Consider the following 21,094-nt stretch of genomic DNA (forward strand, 5'->3'; position numbering starts at 1 on the left):
TTGCTTTCCTCGCTCGCCCGTCTGGGATTTCACTCCAATGTTTTATGTTTCAGGGAAAGTAACAAAAATTGACTCCGACTTGACATAAATGGATACAGAATGATCCGAGAAGAGACTAAACAATGTTGTCAGGGGAACATGGTTTTCAGTCTGCTAGGTTTTGTACTTTTTTCCTTCTAATTGTTTGAATGATTTATTTCTAGTAATGGAGTATGTCAGGCTGCTTGTTTATACAGTGTCCCCAAATAGTATTTAGCCATTTAAGACACTATTACGAATCTGTTTTTGCATTATATATCAACATATCAAACCAACTGTCATTCAATTTAAAGAAATATATCAGAAATACACTTTTCATTAATGATACTGATCATTAGGATACACTGCTGATCTGTTTGTCTGACTCGCTTGTTAATTCATTCGTTTGTTTGTTTGTTTGTTTGTTTGTGCAACCTGGTCTAAAAGGCCAAATGTTTATTCATTTACTCATTTGTTGGTTCACACAACAAATTGTTTGCAGTAGTATTTGTTTTGTTTGATTTATTATGTAATTTTCATTCGTGTAGTCTGGTAAGAGCGTCTAAGAAGACTGAGTAGGAGGAAAAGCAATCATTTGTATGAAATGTTCTCAGAAACAACTTTCACCCTGTAGAATATGCAGTTCTAATTTGAATTGATTGCTGCTTCCAACCTAGCCAGCTGAAGAGACACTACATAACCTGACCTCCAAAAAAACAAAACAACATTTGTACTCAGAAAATTACAACACACACACACACACACACACACATAATACGATTTAAAGTCTACTGCAAATAACTTGTGTAAAGTAAAGTCAAAATCCTCAATTTATGTATTTATTTATTTAACTTTTTGCTACTTTTTGACTGAGAAAGAAGAAAACACATGCCAAATATTGCTTTCATAACCACTAGGACAGCTTGCAGCTGGTTATAAATGCCAACATGAGTTACTGGACCATTGGACCATTTATTTCTGTCAATAACATCATTTATGGGGTTTTATTTCTCCCCAAAATCAAAAGAAAGAAGCAAGTAATTATCTATAGAATGAATGAGAAATGAAAAAAATTAGACCATTTTAGGATGTTTGGAATTATGGCATTATGCAAGTTTAATAAGTAACAGTAGATAAATGTTAATTATATGTTTGCTGTGCATGGATGAATGTTTCAGGGTTATGTTTCCATTACTCATCTTACAAAATGAGACACTTTGTGAAGTATCGGATATGTAGACAGTGAATTGTTGTTACTGAGTAGACGGAATTCTCCCTGCCAGCATGTTAATTCGGTTGCATCCATCAATTTGTTGAGGCGATCTATACTCTGAAACACTAATCTGCTCAACAGCTGTGGATATTTTTCATTAGACCCTATTCATAGCTTGATGATGAATGCAAATATGTTAGCAATTTTGCAAGTTCTTTGCAAATTAATCAGGGGAATTGGATAATTGTGTATGAAAGCCAACACTGTCTGTTACCACAGTAAAACAATCACTCAAAGGCACACAAGGTTTGAGTTTCAGATGTGTTGACGTCATTAGATTACTGACTGAAACTGTGGAAGTTTTTTTATTTAGAGGCGTCCATGTAACGATTGAAGTAACCTGAAGGCTCTTGTTTTCAGACCTCGACTGCTACGGTGAAAATAGTGGTGACTGATGTCAATGATAATGACCCTGAGTTCGATCCTCTGCTGGCCCGTAATCTCACAGTTCAAGAGGAAGAGGCAAATGCTTTTGTGGGTCAAGTAAAGGTAAGGTCGCAACCACTTTCAAAATTCTTTATACTTGTTCTCCTCTCTGTTTGATCTCCGGACTATTTGCTCTGCAGCAGTTTTCTGCCCACTGGAGTCAACACAGATGGAAATCGTGAATCTCTACAAGTTTACTCTTCAGAGTTTAACTTTCTGATCTCTTATATCTTATAGTTGATTTAAAGGAGTATCTTCACCAAGAAATTAAAGTGATTTTTTTTCACCCTCATGTCGCTCCAAACCCGAAAAGGAAAAACTAAATTGCAAAATCATCTTTTACACCTGTTATTGAAGTTTGTTGATGTTTTTTCCCCCCCTTGAGAAACAGACCAGTATTTATGTTATTTAGAATCATCACCTCCATGGAGCTGTTAACTGAGAACTGATATTTACCAGACTGAATCAGTGAGTTGAACTTGTTAAAGGAAAAGTTCACTTCAGAATTCAAATGCATGATCATTTTCTCACCCCCATGTCATTCAAGATGTTCATGTCTTGCTTTCTTCAGTCGAAAATCAATTAAGGTTTTTAAGGAAAACATTATTGGACTTTTCTCCATATAGTGGACTTCAACAGGGACCAACGGGTTGAAGGTCCAAATGCTTTCAATGCAGATTCAAAGAGCTCTACACAATCCCAGCCGAGGAATGAGGTTGTCTCGTCTAACACTGTGCCATCCACGACTTCACGCATTACGTAAACACGTTGGAAAGGTCATCCTTTAATTTAATCTGGTTCTCGAATCTTTCAGACTGGTTTTATGAACAATTGATTCACTGAAAAGGTATGAATCAATCTTGACTCTTTTGTGTCGGATCTTTTCAATTAATCAGTTTATCCAGTTTACAAAACCAATCTTTCAATCATGTTGACCGTTGATTTGAACTACACTAATTATCTCATGAACAAACCTAAATTGGAAGTCAAGGTTTTTAGTGAAAAAGTCATCTGTTCTTCACAAAAAGTAATTAAATGACTTAAAGGGACATTGTGTAGGAATTTCTCCCATAGCGGTGAAAATGTATTTTGCTTTCAAACGAACTGTGCTCTCCAGCGCCTCGCTTTTTCAAATGCGCGTTGCATCTACGGTAGCCATTATGTGCCAAAAAGCTATGACAGGATGTCTTCTAATAGCACTTCGTCGAGTGTTCCTTAGGGTGAACAGGTTTGTTATTTCAAACAAACAGCATCTTGACACAACGAACAAACGAAAGTTACAGTATGAATTACTGACTGTGAAAAAACATGAACTATTGTAATAAGTAGTTATGCCTCCTTTATTCGTTATATTTTCTGAAGTACGTGCATTGTTAGATATCATCATCAACTTTTAACTATAAATGTTCATCTGTCTATAAAATAAAGTACTCAACCAAACAATGAACAAAAGCTTGTAATTAAGACTGTAACATTGACTTACCTGTCGAGAAGAAAGCAGGACTTCAGCGTCTCTTTTGAAATCTTTCTCCTGCATCCAGCTCTATCCACCTGGAAAAAGCTTTCCCGACATTAACTCGTGTTTTTTGTAATCTCCGGTCACGTTTCCTTTTACGATCTATTTTGGACTTTTCTGGCGACGAGGATTTGCAATGCAGCCTTTTAAACTTGCCGGGGCAGTGACAAGCGCCTCTCACTGCTCTGCTCCTCCGGTTCTGCTGCATTCAGTTACGTCACGCTGGCTCTGAACGAAAATGCGCTGTGGAAACGCGTTGGCCTAGTACTTTTTGTCCCTCTCTGCTATTATAGTTTTTCAAGATGGCGGAACTACATGGAAGCCTCTGTGGACCTACCCGTCCCATGTATATAAAGATAATAAATTCTTCGTTTATGGTGGATAAGTCAAATAATTGGCAGAGGTATTTGTACACCATTGAGGACATGTTTATGAATAAAAATATTGATTTTAAATAATAAAATACATAAAAAAGTACACATTGTCCCTTTAAGAAGACATTGGAATATGGGTGAAAAGTGTTAAATAGAGAAGAGAATACTAAACTGGGGATCTGAACCAACATAATGAACAAATGTGTACAACTTTCTGAATGGTAGCATTCCAGTTCTGTTGAAATTTGTGGATCATTCTGTAGACTCAAGGTGCCGTCACTTTAGCAACATATCTGTAAACGTTTGCAGACAAAAACACATTGTCTGTTGTCAATAGTGTAGCGATATATAAAGCACAGCTCACTCAGAAGTCACTTTCTAACCAAGGAGGTTTCTTTGGTCAATGTGGCATGTTCGCTTGAACAACCAAAGTTGCAAAATCTGTGTTGAAATATCTTCCGCCCTCACGCAAAAATCCTGTTCGCATGGTTCTTATTAAAGTGACTGGATTTTGCCCGCAAACATTTTTTTGGTAAATGTGTCCGCACATTAAGGCAAGACATTTAATTCTAAATAATAGATTTAACCATACTTTCTCCAGTTGATTAATTATAGTACATTAAGACGCCTGTTTTGTATTTCTGAAATGTTATGTTTAAATATGCAAATGAGGCATTATCTAATTAAATGTTCACTAATTTGAATACATTTCAAAAACAGAAATCTGAACATTGGATAAAGGTTCAAAATGCTTGTTTCGTTTTGACGTATTAGAGTTTTTAGGAATACAGCTAGTATATTCCGGGCAAATTATATATTAACAAACCCATCTGTAAATATCTTCAGAATACAGATAGGAATAAAACTGGAAAGTTTGGTGTATGTTAATGCTGCTGAACTGGATATTTCTGGATCAATGATTTTGAACAAAAACAATGATTTTGCCTGTAATGTCTTCCCTTAAAGGGATACTCCCCCCCAAAAAAATGAAAATTCTGTCATCATTTACTCACCCTCAAGTTTTTGCAAACCTGTATGAGTTTCTTTCTTCTGCTGAACACAAAGGAAGATATTTTGAAGAACGATTGGAACTTTGGCACCATTGACTTCCATAGTAGAAAAAAAAAAATACTATGGAATTCAATGGTGCCCCACAACTGTTTGGTTCCAATCGTTCTTCAAAATATCTTCCTTTGTGTTCAGCAGAAGAAATAAACTCATACAGGTTTGCAACAACTTGAGTAAATGATGACAGAATTTTCATTTTTGGGGGGAGTATCCCTTTAAGATGTTGCCTGATCCTAAATATTGAGCAACACAGTGAGTAAGACAGTAAATCATCGGTTTGAGTGGTTTGTGAATCATATCATATTGACCATAATCATGTTGACATAAATCATATCATGCTCATAAGTGCCATTTGTTTCAATCATCACTGTTTCTTTTGCGTATACTTAAGATTAAAGCCCCAATATACTCACGTTGACCTTCTTTTTCATTATTTTTTTATTTTTGTACCTGGGCAGTGTTGGTGATTCACATTTGCGTTACAGACTTGAAATCTCAAATCATGTGGTTGCTCTGTCATAGTTATGTGCACAGAGCATGAATGTTCTTTTGCCCAGTTCTATGTGAGTATTTCAATCCCTTCCGCGGTCTCATATGAGCGGTGTTAATCAGTGCCTGCTGGGGTTTGGGCCTGACGCCAGCAGCTGGAGTGTCTTCCTCTGCCCTCTTGAGCCCTCATCTCACTCTTTTCCCATCGCCCAGCTGGCATACACCCGCAGCCTATCCGCCAAAGTCCCTGCCCGCTCCACTGTTTATGATTTTCCAATTAAATAAATGTAATTTAAATAATTTGTTACCTTCGGGGACGTCCTGTAATGAGCAGCTTTGTTGGGCTCTGTTAAGCTGCGAGACTTGTAATTAGTGGTCTAGATTAATAGAGCCGCACTTTGTCATCAAAATAATCACAGGCTAATGCTGGCAGACTGTTTATTAGCAGAGCGTTCCTTAAACATGTCTACTTTGTGTCTGATAAATATACATTACACCTCATAAGATGGATGGTGACCATGTTCCAGGGCTTGATTGCTGCTGTCTAGAAATAAGCACAAAATCATTCTGTGTTGTTTGATTTGATGGTAATGGTGGCTGGAAATGTTTATATAAGAAAAGTAGTTTATATTTTAAATAACTTTGTGTTAAAGTTCATTTTTGGATAATCCAGGTAAGTAAATGGTTTATAAATGCTACTTCATCTCATTTGATTATTTTGGGACTTGATTTGAATGCACTGTTATTAATACAGTTTCCACATGTTCACCGCAATAAATTAGAAAAATACTCGGTAAATAAATAAGTAGCCTATGTAAAATAATCGGTTTGTTTGATGGACATACACTTGTTAATGCTGATGATGAGGAATTACAGTTGGAACATCTCATAATGTACCTCAAACTGAGTTGCGTATCACTGAGAAACGTCCTGCTCGAGTCGTCCTTGCGATGGAGGTTCGGGTTGATAGTTCTTCCAATGTTTCATCATCGGACTCGCGCTCGCATTGATATGGTACAATCGACATCATTGTTCGTTACTGTGTTTAGTTTACGGTGTAGGAAGCCTCAGGACAAACAGAGCTGACGTTGTTATGGCAATGGGCGTTTTTGTTTTCGACGCGTTGTACACGGTAGACCAATCACAACAGACTGAGCTGTCTGGCCAATCAGAGCAGAGTAGCTCGCGGAAAGATTGATTCATCTGACAAGTCGTTTGAGAAGCATTGAAAATGTGGTGATGTGCAAATGTATATTGTGAGAAAATGAAACAGTTTTTTTTACCTTTGATGCATGTAAACCTAATGTTAACAAATGAAACCTTATTGTAAAGTGTTACCGAACAACTCAATAGAAAAATATAATTTGTTTGCTTCGCAATCACTGAACTCACTTTCACATCTTGAATTGGGCCACATCCCACTCCATATTTTACTCCCTTTTTCTCAGGTGTATTTAACACGAAGTAGTCCCACCCTCTGATATTCACGCCAATATTTATACTGCGGTATAAAGCGTTTATCAAAATCTCTACTCTTTTCTACTGTCACAGGCATATTCCATCATGGCACAGCGCCAGTGCTTTTCCTAATTGTTCACTTCTTGACAAGTTGATAGTTATGTGTGCACCGCAGTACGACAAGCTTCATTTACAAACCCTCACTTGTCTTGAATTCATTTGGAGCTCCTGACACGTCTCCCAGCGAGGCATGTTGGACATGGTCCAAAGCTTAACGCTAGCTAAACATCCCCTACGGCTAACATAAAGCAGCAGAGGTTTCCATATCATTAGAGAAATGCCCAAAGAGCTCTATCAGCGCTATCACAGCAGAGCCTGCATCGCCGTAGATATTACACCTGGCCGACGTGCTCACTTCAAATGATTCCAAATAAGCCACAGCATGGGGAATTTAAACTAGTTTGAAGTTGGTTAAGTTCAGGCCAGACAGTCCTGCCTCACTGTCTGTGGTCGGAGTGCTTGTCAGTTGACTTGCTGTCTAGACTCTTGTACTTGTTTTTCATCAGAAAGCTTTTTATGATTTCGTGTACTTGCCGTATTGATGTGGACAGAAGCAGACACCTTCATTTTCTGCCGGTCTTCTCTTTGATGTGCATGTCTGCATTCCGTCAATATGCCTAATAATGATTTAAACTCAAAGCAGCTGTGAGACAAATAAGTGGGCTAATGTTGTTATCAGAGATGCTACAAAGTAGTGTGAAATATGAATGCTAATTAGAAAAGATAGTTAGAACTTGTCTTTGAGCCATTATCTGCCTGATAGCGCAAGGATCCTTCTTAAAGTCAATGTGAAACGCCTTTCACAACCTGTTTACTTGCATAATCTGAAGTTTTACCTAGTGAAACAGTATATTCAACGAGAAGAAAATGACTAGATTTTGTTTAAATTGATTGGATTGTGAAAAGTAGGACATGATGGAATGGATTCAGGTGTTTGGAAGAAAGAGGCTGAAAAGTAAAAGAAATTTGTGATGACAGCCGAAAAAGAAAGTTGTTTTAGTAGAGCAAGTAGTAGAGCAAGTCATTATTATCAATCACCTGCTTGCCACGATTACAAAGACCAAAAAAGTGCATTATCGTGTCAGACGAAATCCAAAATAATTAAGATGTCAAGTTGACTTTATAGAGCATCAGTGTTCCCCATTTCTTGATTTTAAAAGCATTTAGGAGTGAAATGCCTTGAACAAACTTGAAAACTTCTTAATAGTCGTCCTCCTTCAAAGCTAGTGAGCCCACAACCAGGTTAGTTTGCTTAGTTTCATGCGGTGGTCAGTGCAAAGTCTTCTGATTGCAGAAACAATGTTAACATGTCTATTGTCTTGGGCCGTGACAGAGACAGGTGAGATGTGTAAGAACATTCATTCCAGTGGGGTACTCCTTAAAAAATAACAACGCTAATTAAAAATTTGCATTCTTTATCACCTCCTTCTGTGTTTTTACAAGACAAGCATCACAAGATGTGCCCACACACGAGCATGCATCGTGTGGCATTTCTGCTGTGCCCTATATTCAAGTTTAATTAACTTTCGATTGATTGCTGAGAAGATGAATGCTTTCATTACCAGCTTTTGCTTACCTTAGCATGTGATAAAGAACGCACAGGAAGTTCTGCCGTCTCCTTAATGATATCTTTGTTTCATGTTTGTTTTCCTACCACTTTTCTGCCTTTTTCCAGAGGGCACCTAACCTAAAATTTTCAAAATAATGAATAACAAATAAATAGTAATAATTAATTTAGAGCAGCAGAAGAAAGAAAAAGATTTCTTACTACTACTACTACTACTACTACTATTAGAAAACTACATTTGCCATATTGCTGCTGGTTGATTGAGTTATCAATTTCAACTTACTGTTTGGAAAACTGCAACGAACTTGCACTTGTGTGATGTGAATGTCCGCTTTGTGAAAATCGAGAACGCTGATTTCACAGAGATATAGATATATAATTTCATGCAAATGTGGTGGATATGCACAAATATAATGATACACATTTACTTTTATGCACATAAAATGCATCAGTGACTCAAAAGTTCCTATATTTAACGATAATAATACCTGTTTCTGAAAACATTTGCTGATCCAGGTGTATAAAACACAGTAAATGATCTTCTTTTTTCATAATCACCTGCAAAACATACGTTAGCAATGTGTTTCTTAAAACATCATATTCTGAGCATCGGTTAATGGAACGTTACATGTGAAAGCAGCTGTTTTATGGTTTACTTACAGTTTTCTCTGTATATTCAACTGAGATTGGAGAAAGTATTTTATTACTGAAAACATAACAGTTGTTCTCTTACGAGAGGTTCTCTCGTATTGCGTAAGCTAGCTTACGCTGCGGGAAAGATTCATCTTTGCTGAGATATTGAAGCCAAAAATTATTTCATAATTTGTATCCATACACAACGCAGTTCCTCTGCGGCAGACCTAGAGCAGGCTAGCTAGCAGCTCATTGGTTCGCTCAGAGAGAACTGCTTAAGCCTATGGGAGAGCGGGGCTGAACCCGCTTCCAATGAGAGGCGCCCGCGCGCTCATTGCGTCATGGCCCGCCAGAATGGGCGTGGCTATGGTGTATATAACAGTCTCTCCCAGGCTTATATGTTGATTCATTTCATCTTCAGCAAGCTGCACGCTTCTGCTGTCCTGAGAAAAGCCGTCGCCGTCGAGAAGGCATCACTCTAGCGAGCTCCCGGACCCTGAAGAAGCCGGCCGTCTTCGCCACCTTCAGCCGCCCTGCAAGCTAGCGCCATCCGACGACTGTATCCTTCTCTATTATATCTAAAAGAGCCGAGCGTCTTTTTAAAGATGTCTCGTTTTTCCTGCGGCTCTTGCCGCGCTCGTCTCGAGGACGGAGACCGCCATGTCATCTGCGCTCTCTGCCTGGGACTCGAGCACGCAGAACTCGCCCTCGCGGATGGAGGATGCGACTTCTGTGAGAGCCTGCCGTTGTCGTCCCTGCGGGCACGACTTCTGGCAGCAAAATCCGCTCCCGCGCCGCCTTCCTCTTCGCCGCGTAAGAAAAAACGCCGCTCCCAGAGGCCGCCGGAGCCCCCAGCGGAACAATGCGGGCCGCCGCCGCCGCCTCCCGCTTCCCGCTCTCCCTCCCCGCCCCTGCCGGACATACAGTTGCCGCCGAGTGGCCGCTCTGTCGCTTCCGATGACGCCGCGGAAGAGAAGGACTCCTGTTCACTGCTCGCTTCTGACAGTGAAGAATGGTCATCTCTCGGATCCACGAGAGAATCGGCGGGGATCCGCGCCGGGATAGAGGAGGAACTAATGCGCCTCCTCTCACAGGCCGTCGAACGCCTCGGTCTCGAGTGGTCTCCTCCACCCGAGCAGGCCCCGAACCGGATGGACGGCAGCTTTTTTCATCGGCGCTCGACCCCCGCGTGCAACCGGGCCGCTCCATTCCTGCCTGAACTTCACGCAGAGCTGACGAAGTCCTGGAATGCCCCGCTCTCGGCTAGAAACCGCTCTGATATATCCGCCTCGCTGCGCTCGGTGGACGGAGCCGCCGAGAAAGGCTACTCAGCCATGCCGCCCGTCGAGGACTTGGTCGCCGCACACCTCTGCCCGCCCTCTGCCAGATGGCGCTCTTCCCCCACGCTTCCTTCGAAAGCTTGCAGAGCGACCTCGAGCTTTCATGCTCGCGCCTACGCCGCCGCCGGTCAGGCCGCCGCAGCGCTACATTCAATGTCTGTCCTACAAGTATTACAGAGCGATATTCTCCGTGAGTGGGCCGAAGGCGGTAGAAACCCCTCCCCCGCTGTCACGGATCTGAGAAGTGCTACGGACCTCGCCCTTCGCGCCACTAAAGCCGCCGCACAAGCTCTGGGGAGATGCATGGCCAGCCTTTGTGTTGCCGAGAGACACTTATGGCTCACGCTCGCCGACATGGGAGATTCTGAGCGCGCCGCGTTTCTTAACGCGCCCCTCTCCCCGACGGGCCTTTTTGGATCTGCTGTCACGGGAATCGTCGATCGCTTTTCTGAGGTCCAGAAAGCTACTCAGGCGATGAATTTGTTTCTGCCCCGCCGCGCTAGATCTTCCGCGGGCCGCTCTCGCGAGCCTCCTGCCAGAGCTCCACCACAGCGCCCCCCTCCGCAGACTCAAACAGCCCAGCGCAGACAGGGCGGCCGCCCTCGCTCTCGCTCTGACAGCCGCCGCAGACCGCCGCCCCCACGAGGCCCGCGACCTAAGATCACGCTGAACCCTGATCATCAGAAGTCTGCCTAGCAAAGTCAAGAAAACGACGGTGCTCTCCCGCTGCGGCCGGACCGCCGTCAAAGCTTCGCCCTCTGCCAGTCCTCGTTATTTCGCCGACTGCTGTAGTGTTGACCGCCACAAACAAGCCGGTGTCCCAGCCCGCTTGCGAGCGACAAAAAGCCGTTTTTACGGCTACCCAGAGAAATCTCAAAAAGAGAAAATTTGCCAGTTGTGTAGAAAACGTGCCCACAATCATGTGCTCACCCATACACACAAGCATAACATACCCCGTGTCTCTATCAGAGCCCCATCACATGAAACGGGCACAGCCCGCTCTAATATCAGAGAACATAAACACGCCCACGAGCTCGTGCGCGTGTCCCCTCTCTGCTCGCTCTGTTTCACGGCCCATAGACTCCTCTCTGAGTGCAAATCCCGTTGCCACACACATTCAAAGCGCGCCCACACACTCTGTCCAGCCCGCTATGTGCAGCAATCAGGGCGATATAGCCATTCGGCCACTAGCCGCATGCTCCAAAGCGTGGGAAGCCATTCCAGGCATTTCCCCGTGGGTGCTAAGCATTATAAAGAACGGCTATCTGCTTCAGTTTCGCCGCCGCCCGCCTCGTGCGCGCGCGCGGCTCGAATCTACTGTCAGCCCGCTGGCCGCCGGCACGCTCCGCTCAGAAATTGCGACGCTGTTGCAAAAGGGCGCCATAGAGAGAGTCCCACCATCTATGACCGAGTCGGGGTTTTACGGCCGTTATTTTCTGGTTCCCAAGAAAGACGGCGGCCTCAGACCGATTTTAGATCTCAGGTCTTTGAACAAAGTGCTCATGAAGAGACCGTTCAAAATGCTCACTACCAGGAAACTCCTCGCGCAGGTGCGCCAGGGGGACTGGTTCATCTCTCTAGACCTGAAAGACGCCTATTTTCAGATCCAGATAAATCCCCGTCACAGGCCATTCTTACGTTTCGCCTTCGAGGGTCATGTTTATCAATACGCCGTTCTCCCGTTCGGCTTATCTCTGGCGCCCCGCACATTTACGAAGTGCATGGATACGGCGCTCGCCCCCCTGCGGAGCCAGGGGCTGCGCATATTGAATTATCTGGACGACTGGCTGATTTTGGCCCAATCACAGACGGAGCTTCTGTCGCACCGCGCAGTTCTCCTCGACCATCTGAAAACGCTGGGCCTCTTTGTCAACTGGACAAAGAGCTCCCTTCAACCCAGTCAATCGATTTCCTTTCTAGGAATAGATTTGAACTCGGTCACGATGACGGCTCGCCTGTCTACACAGCGCGCGCGCAGTGTACAGCGACTGGCCGCCTCGTTTCAGATGGGCACCCGCTCACCTCTGAAAACTTTTCAGAGGATGCTGGGTTACATGGCCTCAGCCTCCGCTGTGCTTCAGCTGGGCCTTCTGCACATGCGTCCGCTTCAGCTTTGGTTAAACAGCCGTGTACCCCACCGCGCGTGGAACACGGGCCGCCAGCTGATCAGAGTTACGCAGACATGTCTCACGGCGCTGCAGCCATGGACAGTAGCAGAATGGTTTCGACAGGGCGTCACGATGGGGACCTTTTCTCGCCGAAAAGTCATCTCGACAGATGCATCCAACACGGGTTGGGGTGCAGTCTGCGAGGGCTCACCGGCCTTCGGCCATTGGTCGACACAGGAATGCCCCTTACACATAAACTGTCTGGAAATGCTTGCGGTCGAGAACGCGCTTTCGCGCTTCCTCCCGCTCATTCGGGGACACCACGTCCTGATCCGTTCGGACAACATGGCTGTGGTCTCCTATCTCAACCGTCAGGGCGGTGTCAGGTCCAGGAATCTCTTCCTACTGACACACCGCATTTTAGTTTGGTCTCAGAGCCGCCTGCTCTCGCTCAGAGCGACGCATGTGCCGGGCCATCTAAACGACGGCCCAGACATACTGTCCAGGAACCTCATCTCCTCAGGAGAATGGTCCCTGAACACACAAACGGTCCAAATACTGTGGCGGCTATTCGGCAGAGCAGAAGTGGACCTCTTCGCGTCAGAAGAGAACGCTCACTGCCCAATATTTTCCTCAAGGAGCGAGGACGCGCTAGCCCAGGAATGGCCTCGCCGCCCGCTCTATGCATTCCCTCCGATCGCTCTGCTACCACAGGTAATTCAGAGGATCAGGGACACACGCCACTCGGTGCTCCTCATAGCCCCGCGTTGGGAGAGTCAGAATTGGGTTCCGGAGCTCACTCAGCTGTCGCAGACAGCCCCGTGGCCCATCCCAGTCAGAGCAGATCTCCTCTCTCAGGCTCGCGGCACGATCTGGCACCCCCATCCACGGCGCTGGGCGCTACATGCATGGGTGATCAACGACTATTCGTTGATTTGCCAGAAGGAGTAAGAAACACTATCATACAGGCTAGAGCACCTTCCACGAGAAGGCTCTATGCGTCTAAATGGTCTGTGTTCTCAAAATGGTGCACCGACAAACATCTGGACCCACGGTCATGCGAGGTGCCGTCTTTGCTTGTTTTCCTTCAAGAGATGCTGGACAAGGGCAGATCCCCCTCCACTCTCAAGGTTTACGTGGCAGCCGTCGCGGCGTTCTCTGAACCCCGACGCGCTCAGTCCCTGGGCAAAGACGAGTTAGTCATCCGCTTCCTCAGGGGAGCTAAGAGGATGAACCCTCCGCGCCCCCCTTCGGTTCCTATCTGGGATCTTTCTATAGTTCTCGAAGCTATGAAAGCACCCCCGTTCGAACCGCTCGAGTCTGTGGACCTAAAATACCTCTCGCTCAAAACCGTTTTTCTGACGGCTCTGTCCTCAGTAAAACGCGTGGGGGATCTTCACACGCTCTCATCCAGCGCCGCGTGTCTCGAGTTTGGTCCGAATGATTCTGTTGTCATTCTCAAACCTAGACATGGCTATGTCCCGAAGGCGATTGGTACCCCGTTCAGGGCTCAGATTATTTCCCTATCGGCTCTGCCTTCATCCGATAGTGAGCGCGACGCCAATCTCCTCTGCCCGGTGCGGGCTCTGAGATTGTACACTACGCGCGCTGCCGCGTTCAGACGCGCTGAGCAGCTTTTCGTGTCGTTTGGGGGGCGCACCAAAGGTCTGGCCGCCTCTAAACAGACACTGTCTAGATGGATAGTAGACGCTATCGCCTCTGCTTACGCATCTAAATGCCTGCCCTGCCCTCTGGGCATCAGGGCGCACTCCACTAGAGGCATGGCCTCATCGTGGGCATGGTCCTGTGGAATTTCCATTCATGACATTTGTGTGGCCGCGGGATGGGCCTCCCCGTCCACTTTTGTCAGGTTTTACAACTTGGAAGTTCCCGCCTTGCAGGCAAAATTACTAGCTGTCTAAACGACCAGCTCCCTAAGAAGCTGCATTACTGGGAGTCCCTCACACAACCGGTTCGCCCCTTGTGCTCTCCTTAAATGCTTATACACTTCATGTGCCCGCTCTGCCGGCCTTTTACATGCTTATGTATACACTTCATGTGCCCGCTCTGCCGGCCTCATAATACATTCACTCCACGTTAAAAATCCCCCGGTATCACCCTGGGATTCATGAGTGGATTCATAGCGCGCACGGCGTTGACCAGGTGTTCCCGCAGCGTAAGCTAGCTTACGCCACACGAGAGAACCTCTCGTAAGAGAACGAATCGGTTACCTAACGTAACCTCGGTTCTCTCTAGAAGAGGGAACGAGTATTGCGTTCCCGGCCGTGCTTGCGCTACTAGCGTTTCGCTTCACGCTGAAATAAATTAACATATAAGCCTGGGAGAGACTGTTATATACACCATAGCCACGCCCATTCTGGTGGGCCATGACGCAATGAGCGCGCGGGCGCCTCTCATTGGAAGCGGGTTCAGCCCCGCTCTCCCATAGGCTTAAGCAGTTCTCTCTGAGCGAACCAATGAGCTGCTAGCTAGCCTGCTCTAGGTCTGCCGCAGAGGAACTGCGTTGTGTATGGATACAAATTATGAAATAATTTTTAGCTTCAATATCTCAGCAAAGATGAATCTTTCCCGCAGCGTAAGCTAGCTTACGCAATACTCGTTCCCTCTTCTAGAGAGAACCGAGGTTACGTTAGGTAACCGATTCGTTTTATTTAACAGCCATTGTATACCCACTTTTACTGTTACTTTTGACAAGCTTGTTTGGCTTTAGAAAGCTCATTGTCACCACTTCAGTTACTACATGCTAAAACTTTCTCTATGTCACTAACATTTTCTAAGCATGTATCTCTCCAAATTACATTTGAAACACCTCAAATAATAGAAGACCTCTCTGTAACGCACACGAATGGAGGGAAAATGAAAGGAACATTTGAAGCAAGCATTGCGTGAAGCTTAAATCCCTTCACTAATACATGTAGAGCTTGATTTTTCTGATTCTGTTCATTTAAACATGGAAAATATGGCTCTTCAAAGGCCTGTCTGTCAAAGGGTTGAGTCTGTTATTGACTGCGTCATCGCCATCTTGGCCTCTTCTGGGTTTCAGCTTTGACGGTAGTAAATGAGTTTGGGTCCGACCCTTTGGCGAAGGACAGTGCTCGCTCTATCTATGTCTATAAAATTTATCGCAGGGGGTCTTTGAGCACTTTGTTTCAGGCCTTATCAGAAACAAAAGCCCTTTGCCTGAGTGTCAATGAGGTGCTTTCATTCTCAAGGGCTGAACGGATAAGAAGTGCATAGCACAGTTGGTAGTTTGTTTGATGCCATTAAATTTAAGACTTGTCTAAATGGAGAAACTTGAAAGACCACAGAGAGGAAGAGACACTTTATTGATGGTCTATTTGTCATTGATCATGCCATTCCATATGACATTCTTTCTTCCATGAAACACAAAAGGAAAGTTTTTGAACAAAATCCGGGCTGCTCTTTTCCATATAATAAAAGTGAATGAGGCTTTCAAGTTCCAAGATAACAAACAGGGAGTCATGCGGGCTAATTTTATAATTATGTTATGGTGCTTTTGCATCCTTTTTGAAGTTTGAAAGCTTGCCATATGGGTTTGGAATGACATAATGGCAGTGGTCTCCAGTTAACAATTCACAGAATTCACAAGTCAGACTCAAAAATGACCCAAGAACCGGAGCTCCTCATAACTCGAGTGCACGCGCGACTAATGGCTGTCACTCCACCAAAGACTCTTGCTGCGTCTCAATTCGCCTACTTATACTATGCCCTAAAAGTATGTACTCTTTTTGTGAAGAAAATGTAGATACTTTTGAGTGTGTAGCAGAAGAGTAGACAAGCTTTGGGACATACGGTACTATCACGTCATACAATTACGTCTTTAACGCTTGCTCTCTGTCGCTTAGTTACTCGGATCCTGTCACGTAAACTGACCTGTCAATCATCTTGTCAAAGATAAAATCCTCCACATTTAATTTCATTTAATTTCCTACTGTATCGGAGAGAAATGCAGAAGCACTTTGATCTGCAGTCACAGGTCTTTCATGCAGAGAACTCTCCTCATATTAATGCATAATGATGTATTTTAAAGTTAATGGCAAAACTGATCTTTATAAAAGTCCACATTGTAATTGCAAATGCGACGAAGGTCACTGTGCTGTCAGTGGGCCGTGCGATGTCCACTATGGTGGTCCGGGAACGCCATCTCTGGCTGTGTCTGGCTGACATGAGGGAGACCGACAAAGTCAGGTTCCTTAACTCCCCCGTGTCCCAGACCGGCCTCGTCGGCGATGCGGTCGAGAACTTCGCCCAGAAGTTCTCGGCTGTACAAAATCAGACTGAGGCGATCAGACACATCCTGCCGCGACCGTCAGCTACTGCCTCCACCCCATCGCCTGCGGCCCCTCGGTCTGCTCGCCACCGAGGGCGTCCTCCTGTGAACTGCCCCCTCTCCTGCGCCGCAGCAGCAGCCTCCACCTAAGCGGCGCCGAGGAGCCAGTCACAGGCAGGCCACCCCGTCCGTCCTGGCCCCCGCCAAGAAGGGCGGCAAAGCCAGGGGTAAGCGGCTCCAAGAACGGGCGACCCGGAGATGGATGGGACTGCTCTCCAGGAGATAGTGACCGCACCACTCCCTCCCCCTGGTGGAAGAGGGCCGGGTGGAAATTCCTTTGTTCCCTTTTATTTGTGTTCTGCCGCTGGCCAAATTTTCAATAAAAGAGCAGTTTCTTCCATCTCTGGGTCCGAAGAGGGCCCGGAGAGCAGTGGTAGGAGAGAATCTTCACCACTCTCATCCGCCTCTTCTATCACCAGCAGGCAGCAGCGTGCAGTTCGAGAACGAACCCAATCCGCCTCCTGTACCGTGGAACCAGGTAAGTGTTGCACAGCACACTCAGACCCCACTACGGGCCGCTTCCCAGAGAGAGTCCACTAACGCCTCCCGCGTCCCTGTGTTCCACCTCACTGCGGGTACGCCTACGGTCCCTTTGGTCCCGCTTGTACGGTCTCTGTGAGCCTGATTAGCGCTCCCCAGTCCGTCTCACTGTCTCATTCGGACCATCAGACTTGGCAATGCGATTCAGTTTGCCCGGCGTCCCCCCAAGTTTCGGGCCATCCACTCCACTACAGTGAGAGCAGCTGATGCCCATGTCTTGCGGACAGAGTGAAAAACCTGTTGAGTCCTCCAACACCCTCTGCCCGGACGTGGCGGAGCGTCCGGCGCCTGACTTTTATCCGTTGAATCCTTGAGAACCGGGTCTAGGCTGGGTCCCATATGTGTGACCCTGCGGGGATCCCATATGTGTATTTCTTCCAGGGCTGCTCCTAAACGGAAGCCCGTGTCTTTCCCTTGGGCTAAGTCACCCAGTATTTCATATGCAGTACAACCTTCGGGTTAGTCCATATGTATATCGGCACATAACTCCATCGGGGAAGAATGTGGGTTTCACAGTGTTCTCCTTCCTAACAGAAAGTACACGCTTTCCCAGTGTTATCCAATAATCTCACTGTATGGGTTATCACGGAACAACAGTGACAGATACACTCTGTGTAAGCCCTCTCCTATTGTCCTTGCAGGCAAGAAGGGGCAAGAGGCTCGCACAGGGCGCTGGATGGGGTCAGCAGCTGTGGCGCTTTGGTTGGGATTCCTATTCGTCGGTCACGACGTACACAGAGAGTGACCGACTGATAGGGAACGTCTCAGTTACGTATGGGAACCCTCGTTCCCTGAAGGAGGAAACGGAGACATACGTCCCGTCGCCACATATGCTGCGACCCGCCTGGGCAGCCAGCTCATCGGCTCAGCTCCTCAGCAAAAAACTGAAGTTCAATCGCACTGCTGCTCATTATATACCCGTGCTACGAGGCTGATCAGCTGATGCAAATGATTGCACGCCAATGTGCATTGGCTCGTTTAGTTTCACTTAAAGTAGATTGGCCTCTCTAGCGAGATTCCTATTCGTCAGTCATGATGTACGCCTCCGTTCCCTCCTCCAGGGAACGAGAGTTACCATACGTAACTGAGACGTTTTTTAACACTTTGTAGTTCCTCCTCCAAAGCGCAGTGGGTTGTGGGCAATATTAGCCTTTAGAGTGAGCACGGATCCACACTTCAAAAATCTACCGGAAATAGTAGACCATCTGGGGACTTCTGGCATAATCTTTTCAACATACTATGCTTTGGGACACACTTATTTTAATCTCACATACTGTTTAGGATGGATAGTATGGACATTGAGACGCAGGGTCTGTTTGTTTTCGTTCACCGTTTCTCCCTGCCTTGTCTGTCGTCATGGTCACTGATTAGATTTTTTCATTGTTTTTTCATCTCCCCTACTTAAGTTCAGTTCAGTTGATTTGTCTTTGTCAGGTCTCGTCAATGTTATGGTTATGTTTGCTTGCCTACCTCTGTTTGGATATATACCTGTAGATACTATTAAAGACTGTTGTGGATCTTTATCTTCTTCGTGGTGTGTTACTACAGCCAGTGCGTTACAATGGCATTACTAATATAAGTTACTATAAGTTACTAATTCCAAATGTAAGTTTTTTTATTATATATGAAAATCATATTTAGGTCTCGACTGTCAGTTGTTTGTGAACTAAATCAGCTGTAAAAGGGTGGGCTGTTTAAGCCCATTGTATGAAATGCTTGAATGTGGGCCATATTGTGTCTGAACAGGGTAGGTCTTGGGTAAAAACTTAACATAACATTAAAATAAGGAAAATTAATGTCCATGCATCTTCTCCACTGCCATAGCAGTTTCAAATTATATAAAACAAGTATGTTTGTGCAGCATTCTTCTTAAAATGTTAAATCATTTTACCCTATGAGACATCTGTTTATAATAAAAAAAGGACATTTAACTCAATTAAAATGAAAAAGGAGTACTTTACTGGAGTAATATTTTATTAAGGGATTCTTACTTAAGTACTTGATTTGTGTACACTGCGTGAGGGTGAATGTATGACAGTTTTCTTTTTTGGGTGAACTATTTCTTCACCGTTATGATTTTTTATGACTTTTTATTGGTGTCTGTGAGCTGAGTGTGGATAATTGCCATGAGAATATCAAAGAACAACATGTGCACCTGTGTGCGCCACTGCAGGGAGTCACAAATCTTGCTGTTGTTTTTGTTGATTGTCTCATCACCCCGCTGATGAAGCAGGTGTCTCTAGGGTTGTATGTGGTTCGATGACGTGGTGACGTGTTGAAATTATAAATTAAGGTTATATTTTCACAGCCATATGGACAGGGTATTTCTCTCTGTGTGTGGCAGGCATCCCACAGTCAATGAAAACATGAAAATATGAGAGAAATCTATGGCAATTTTGGTAACACTTTCCTTGGTAACAATATTTGCATTTGATATTTATCTAATATTCTATTGTTCATTACTAATTCATGTTTATTTGTAATATTAACCGTTACTTCATAATATAATTTATTTAACAATTTGTTGTTCATAATTTTAACTATTGTTAAATTATTTAACATGAAATTTTAACGTGTACTAGTAATAACCTAGTAATAACAAAATTGAACGCTGTAAAAGTATTGTTCATTGTTAGTCCATGATACCTAATGCATTTGTTAATTTTACCAAATTGAACCTAAAGTGTATTCAAAATTTATATAGTAGAAAAATAGTTTCAAAAGATTGCGGTCAGTAAGATTTAAAATAATACAAAGCCAAATCCAGAAAAGTTAAGACATTTTGTAAAATGCAAAAAAAAAATAAAAAAAAATAAAGAATCTGTGATTTGTTAATTCTCTTTAACCTTTATTTAGCTGACGAAAATACAAAGAAAATATGTTCAAAGTTTTCACCGACCAATGTTGATTTTGATGTTTGCAACACAGTCCTTTATAAAGATTCCTAAAATAAAGAATCCTAATCCAGTAAAATGACTGAAAGAGTTAAAAATTCAATTTCACATATGAGTGTGATGTCCAGGTATCCACATTATTTTTTTCGGTGTAGTTATGTCTTCTTTTTGATATGGTAAATGTGTATATGTGTGTGTGTTTCCACATCCAGGCCACTGATCTGGACCTGGGCATTAACGGGCTGGTCCGTTACCGGCTGGTCAGTCACACAGATCTCTTCAGGATCAGCACAGACGGCAGCATCTTCACAGCTGTGCCCTTGGACCGTGAGGAGAGGGCTCAGTATGATTTGGTTGTGGAGGCTTCGGATGGGGCCAAGGACCCTCGTCGGACCACCATTGCACTCTCCATCAAAGTGCTGGACGTGGATGACAACAGCCCAGTCTTCTCCCAGCCTGCCTATCACGTCACACTGGCAGAAAACAGCCCAGTGGGCATGGTCATTCTCAATATCAGTGTAAGTTATACACAGGCAAACACACACACACTGCACATGCATATTCAACACATCAAACACGGCCAGATGATTCCATGAAATTAGCCTCTGGAAAACATTTATTTCCTAATGTTATGTCTTAACTTGACAAGTCAGACATGTTTTACATTTGTAAAGGTATTCTTGGCTTAAAGTTAATTTATTTGAAATACATAGCTTGTTAATTTGAAACCGGTTGGATTGTATGGTTAGTTGCATTTTATCATTTGCATTTAGCAATGGTTTTCGCTGCTGTCTGTGACTCAATCAGAAGATTGCTGTCTATTTTTGCACTTTCTACCCACCATTTGATAACCACTGTTACAGTATAAGACTAGGCACAATTTTGTCCACAGAACCTACACTCTGCCTCATAGAAACATCCAAAGGCCTGTGTCCTCTGGTATGTTGTTCAGCTTGAC

The 21,094-nt window shown here is 44.5% G+C and overlaps 1 protein-coding gene across 3 annotated transcripts in view; it reads left to right on the forward strand.

The window, feature by feature from the left end:
- Window positions 1-21,094, forward strand: part of pcdh15b (protocadherin-related 15b) — a 248,948-nt gene that overhangs the window by 141,851 nt on the left and 86,003 nt on the right. For all 3 annotated transcript variants that reach the window (XM_056245931.1, XM_056245929.1, XM_056245930.1), the window contains exons 19-20: window positions 1,652-1,780; window positions 20,349-20,654. In XM_056245931.1, coding sequence (XP_056101906.1) covers window positions 1,652-1,780; window positions 20,349-20,654 — 435 coding nt within the window. The remainder of the gene's footprint in view (window positions 1-1,651; window positions 1,781-20,348; window positions 20,655-21,094) is intronic.

Source organism: Rhinichthys klamathensis, unplaced genomic scaffold (assembly GCF_029890125.1).
Source record: "Rhinichthys klamathensis goyatoka isolate OS25496 unplaced genomic scaffold, OSU_Roscu_1.1 h1tg000035l_1, whole genome shotgun sequence".
NCBI lineage: Eukaryota > Metazoa > Chordata > Actinopteri > Cypriniformes > Leuciscidae > Rhinichthys > Rhinichthys klamathensis.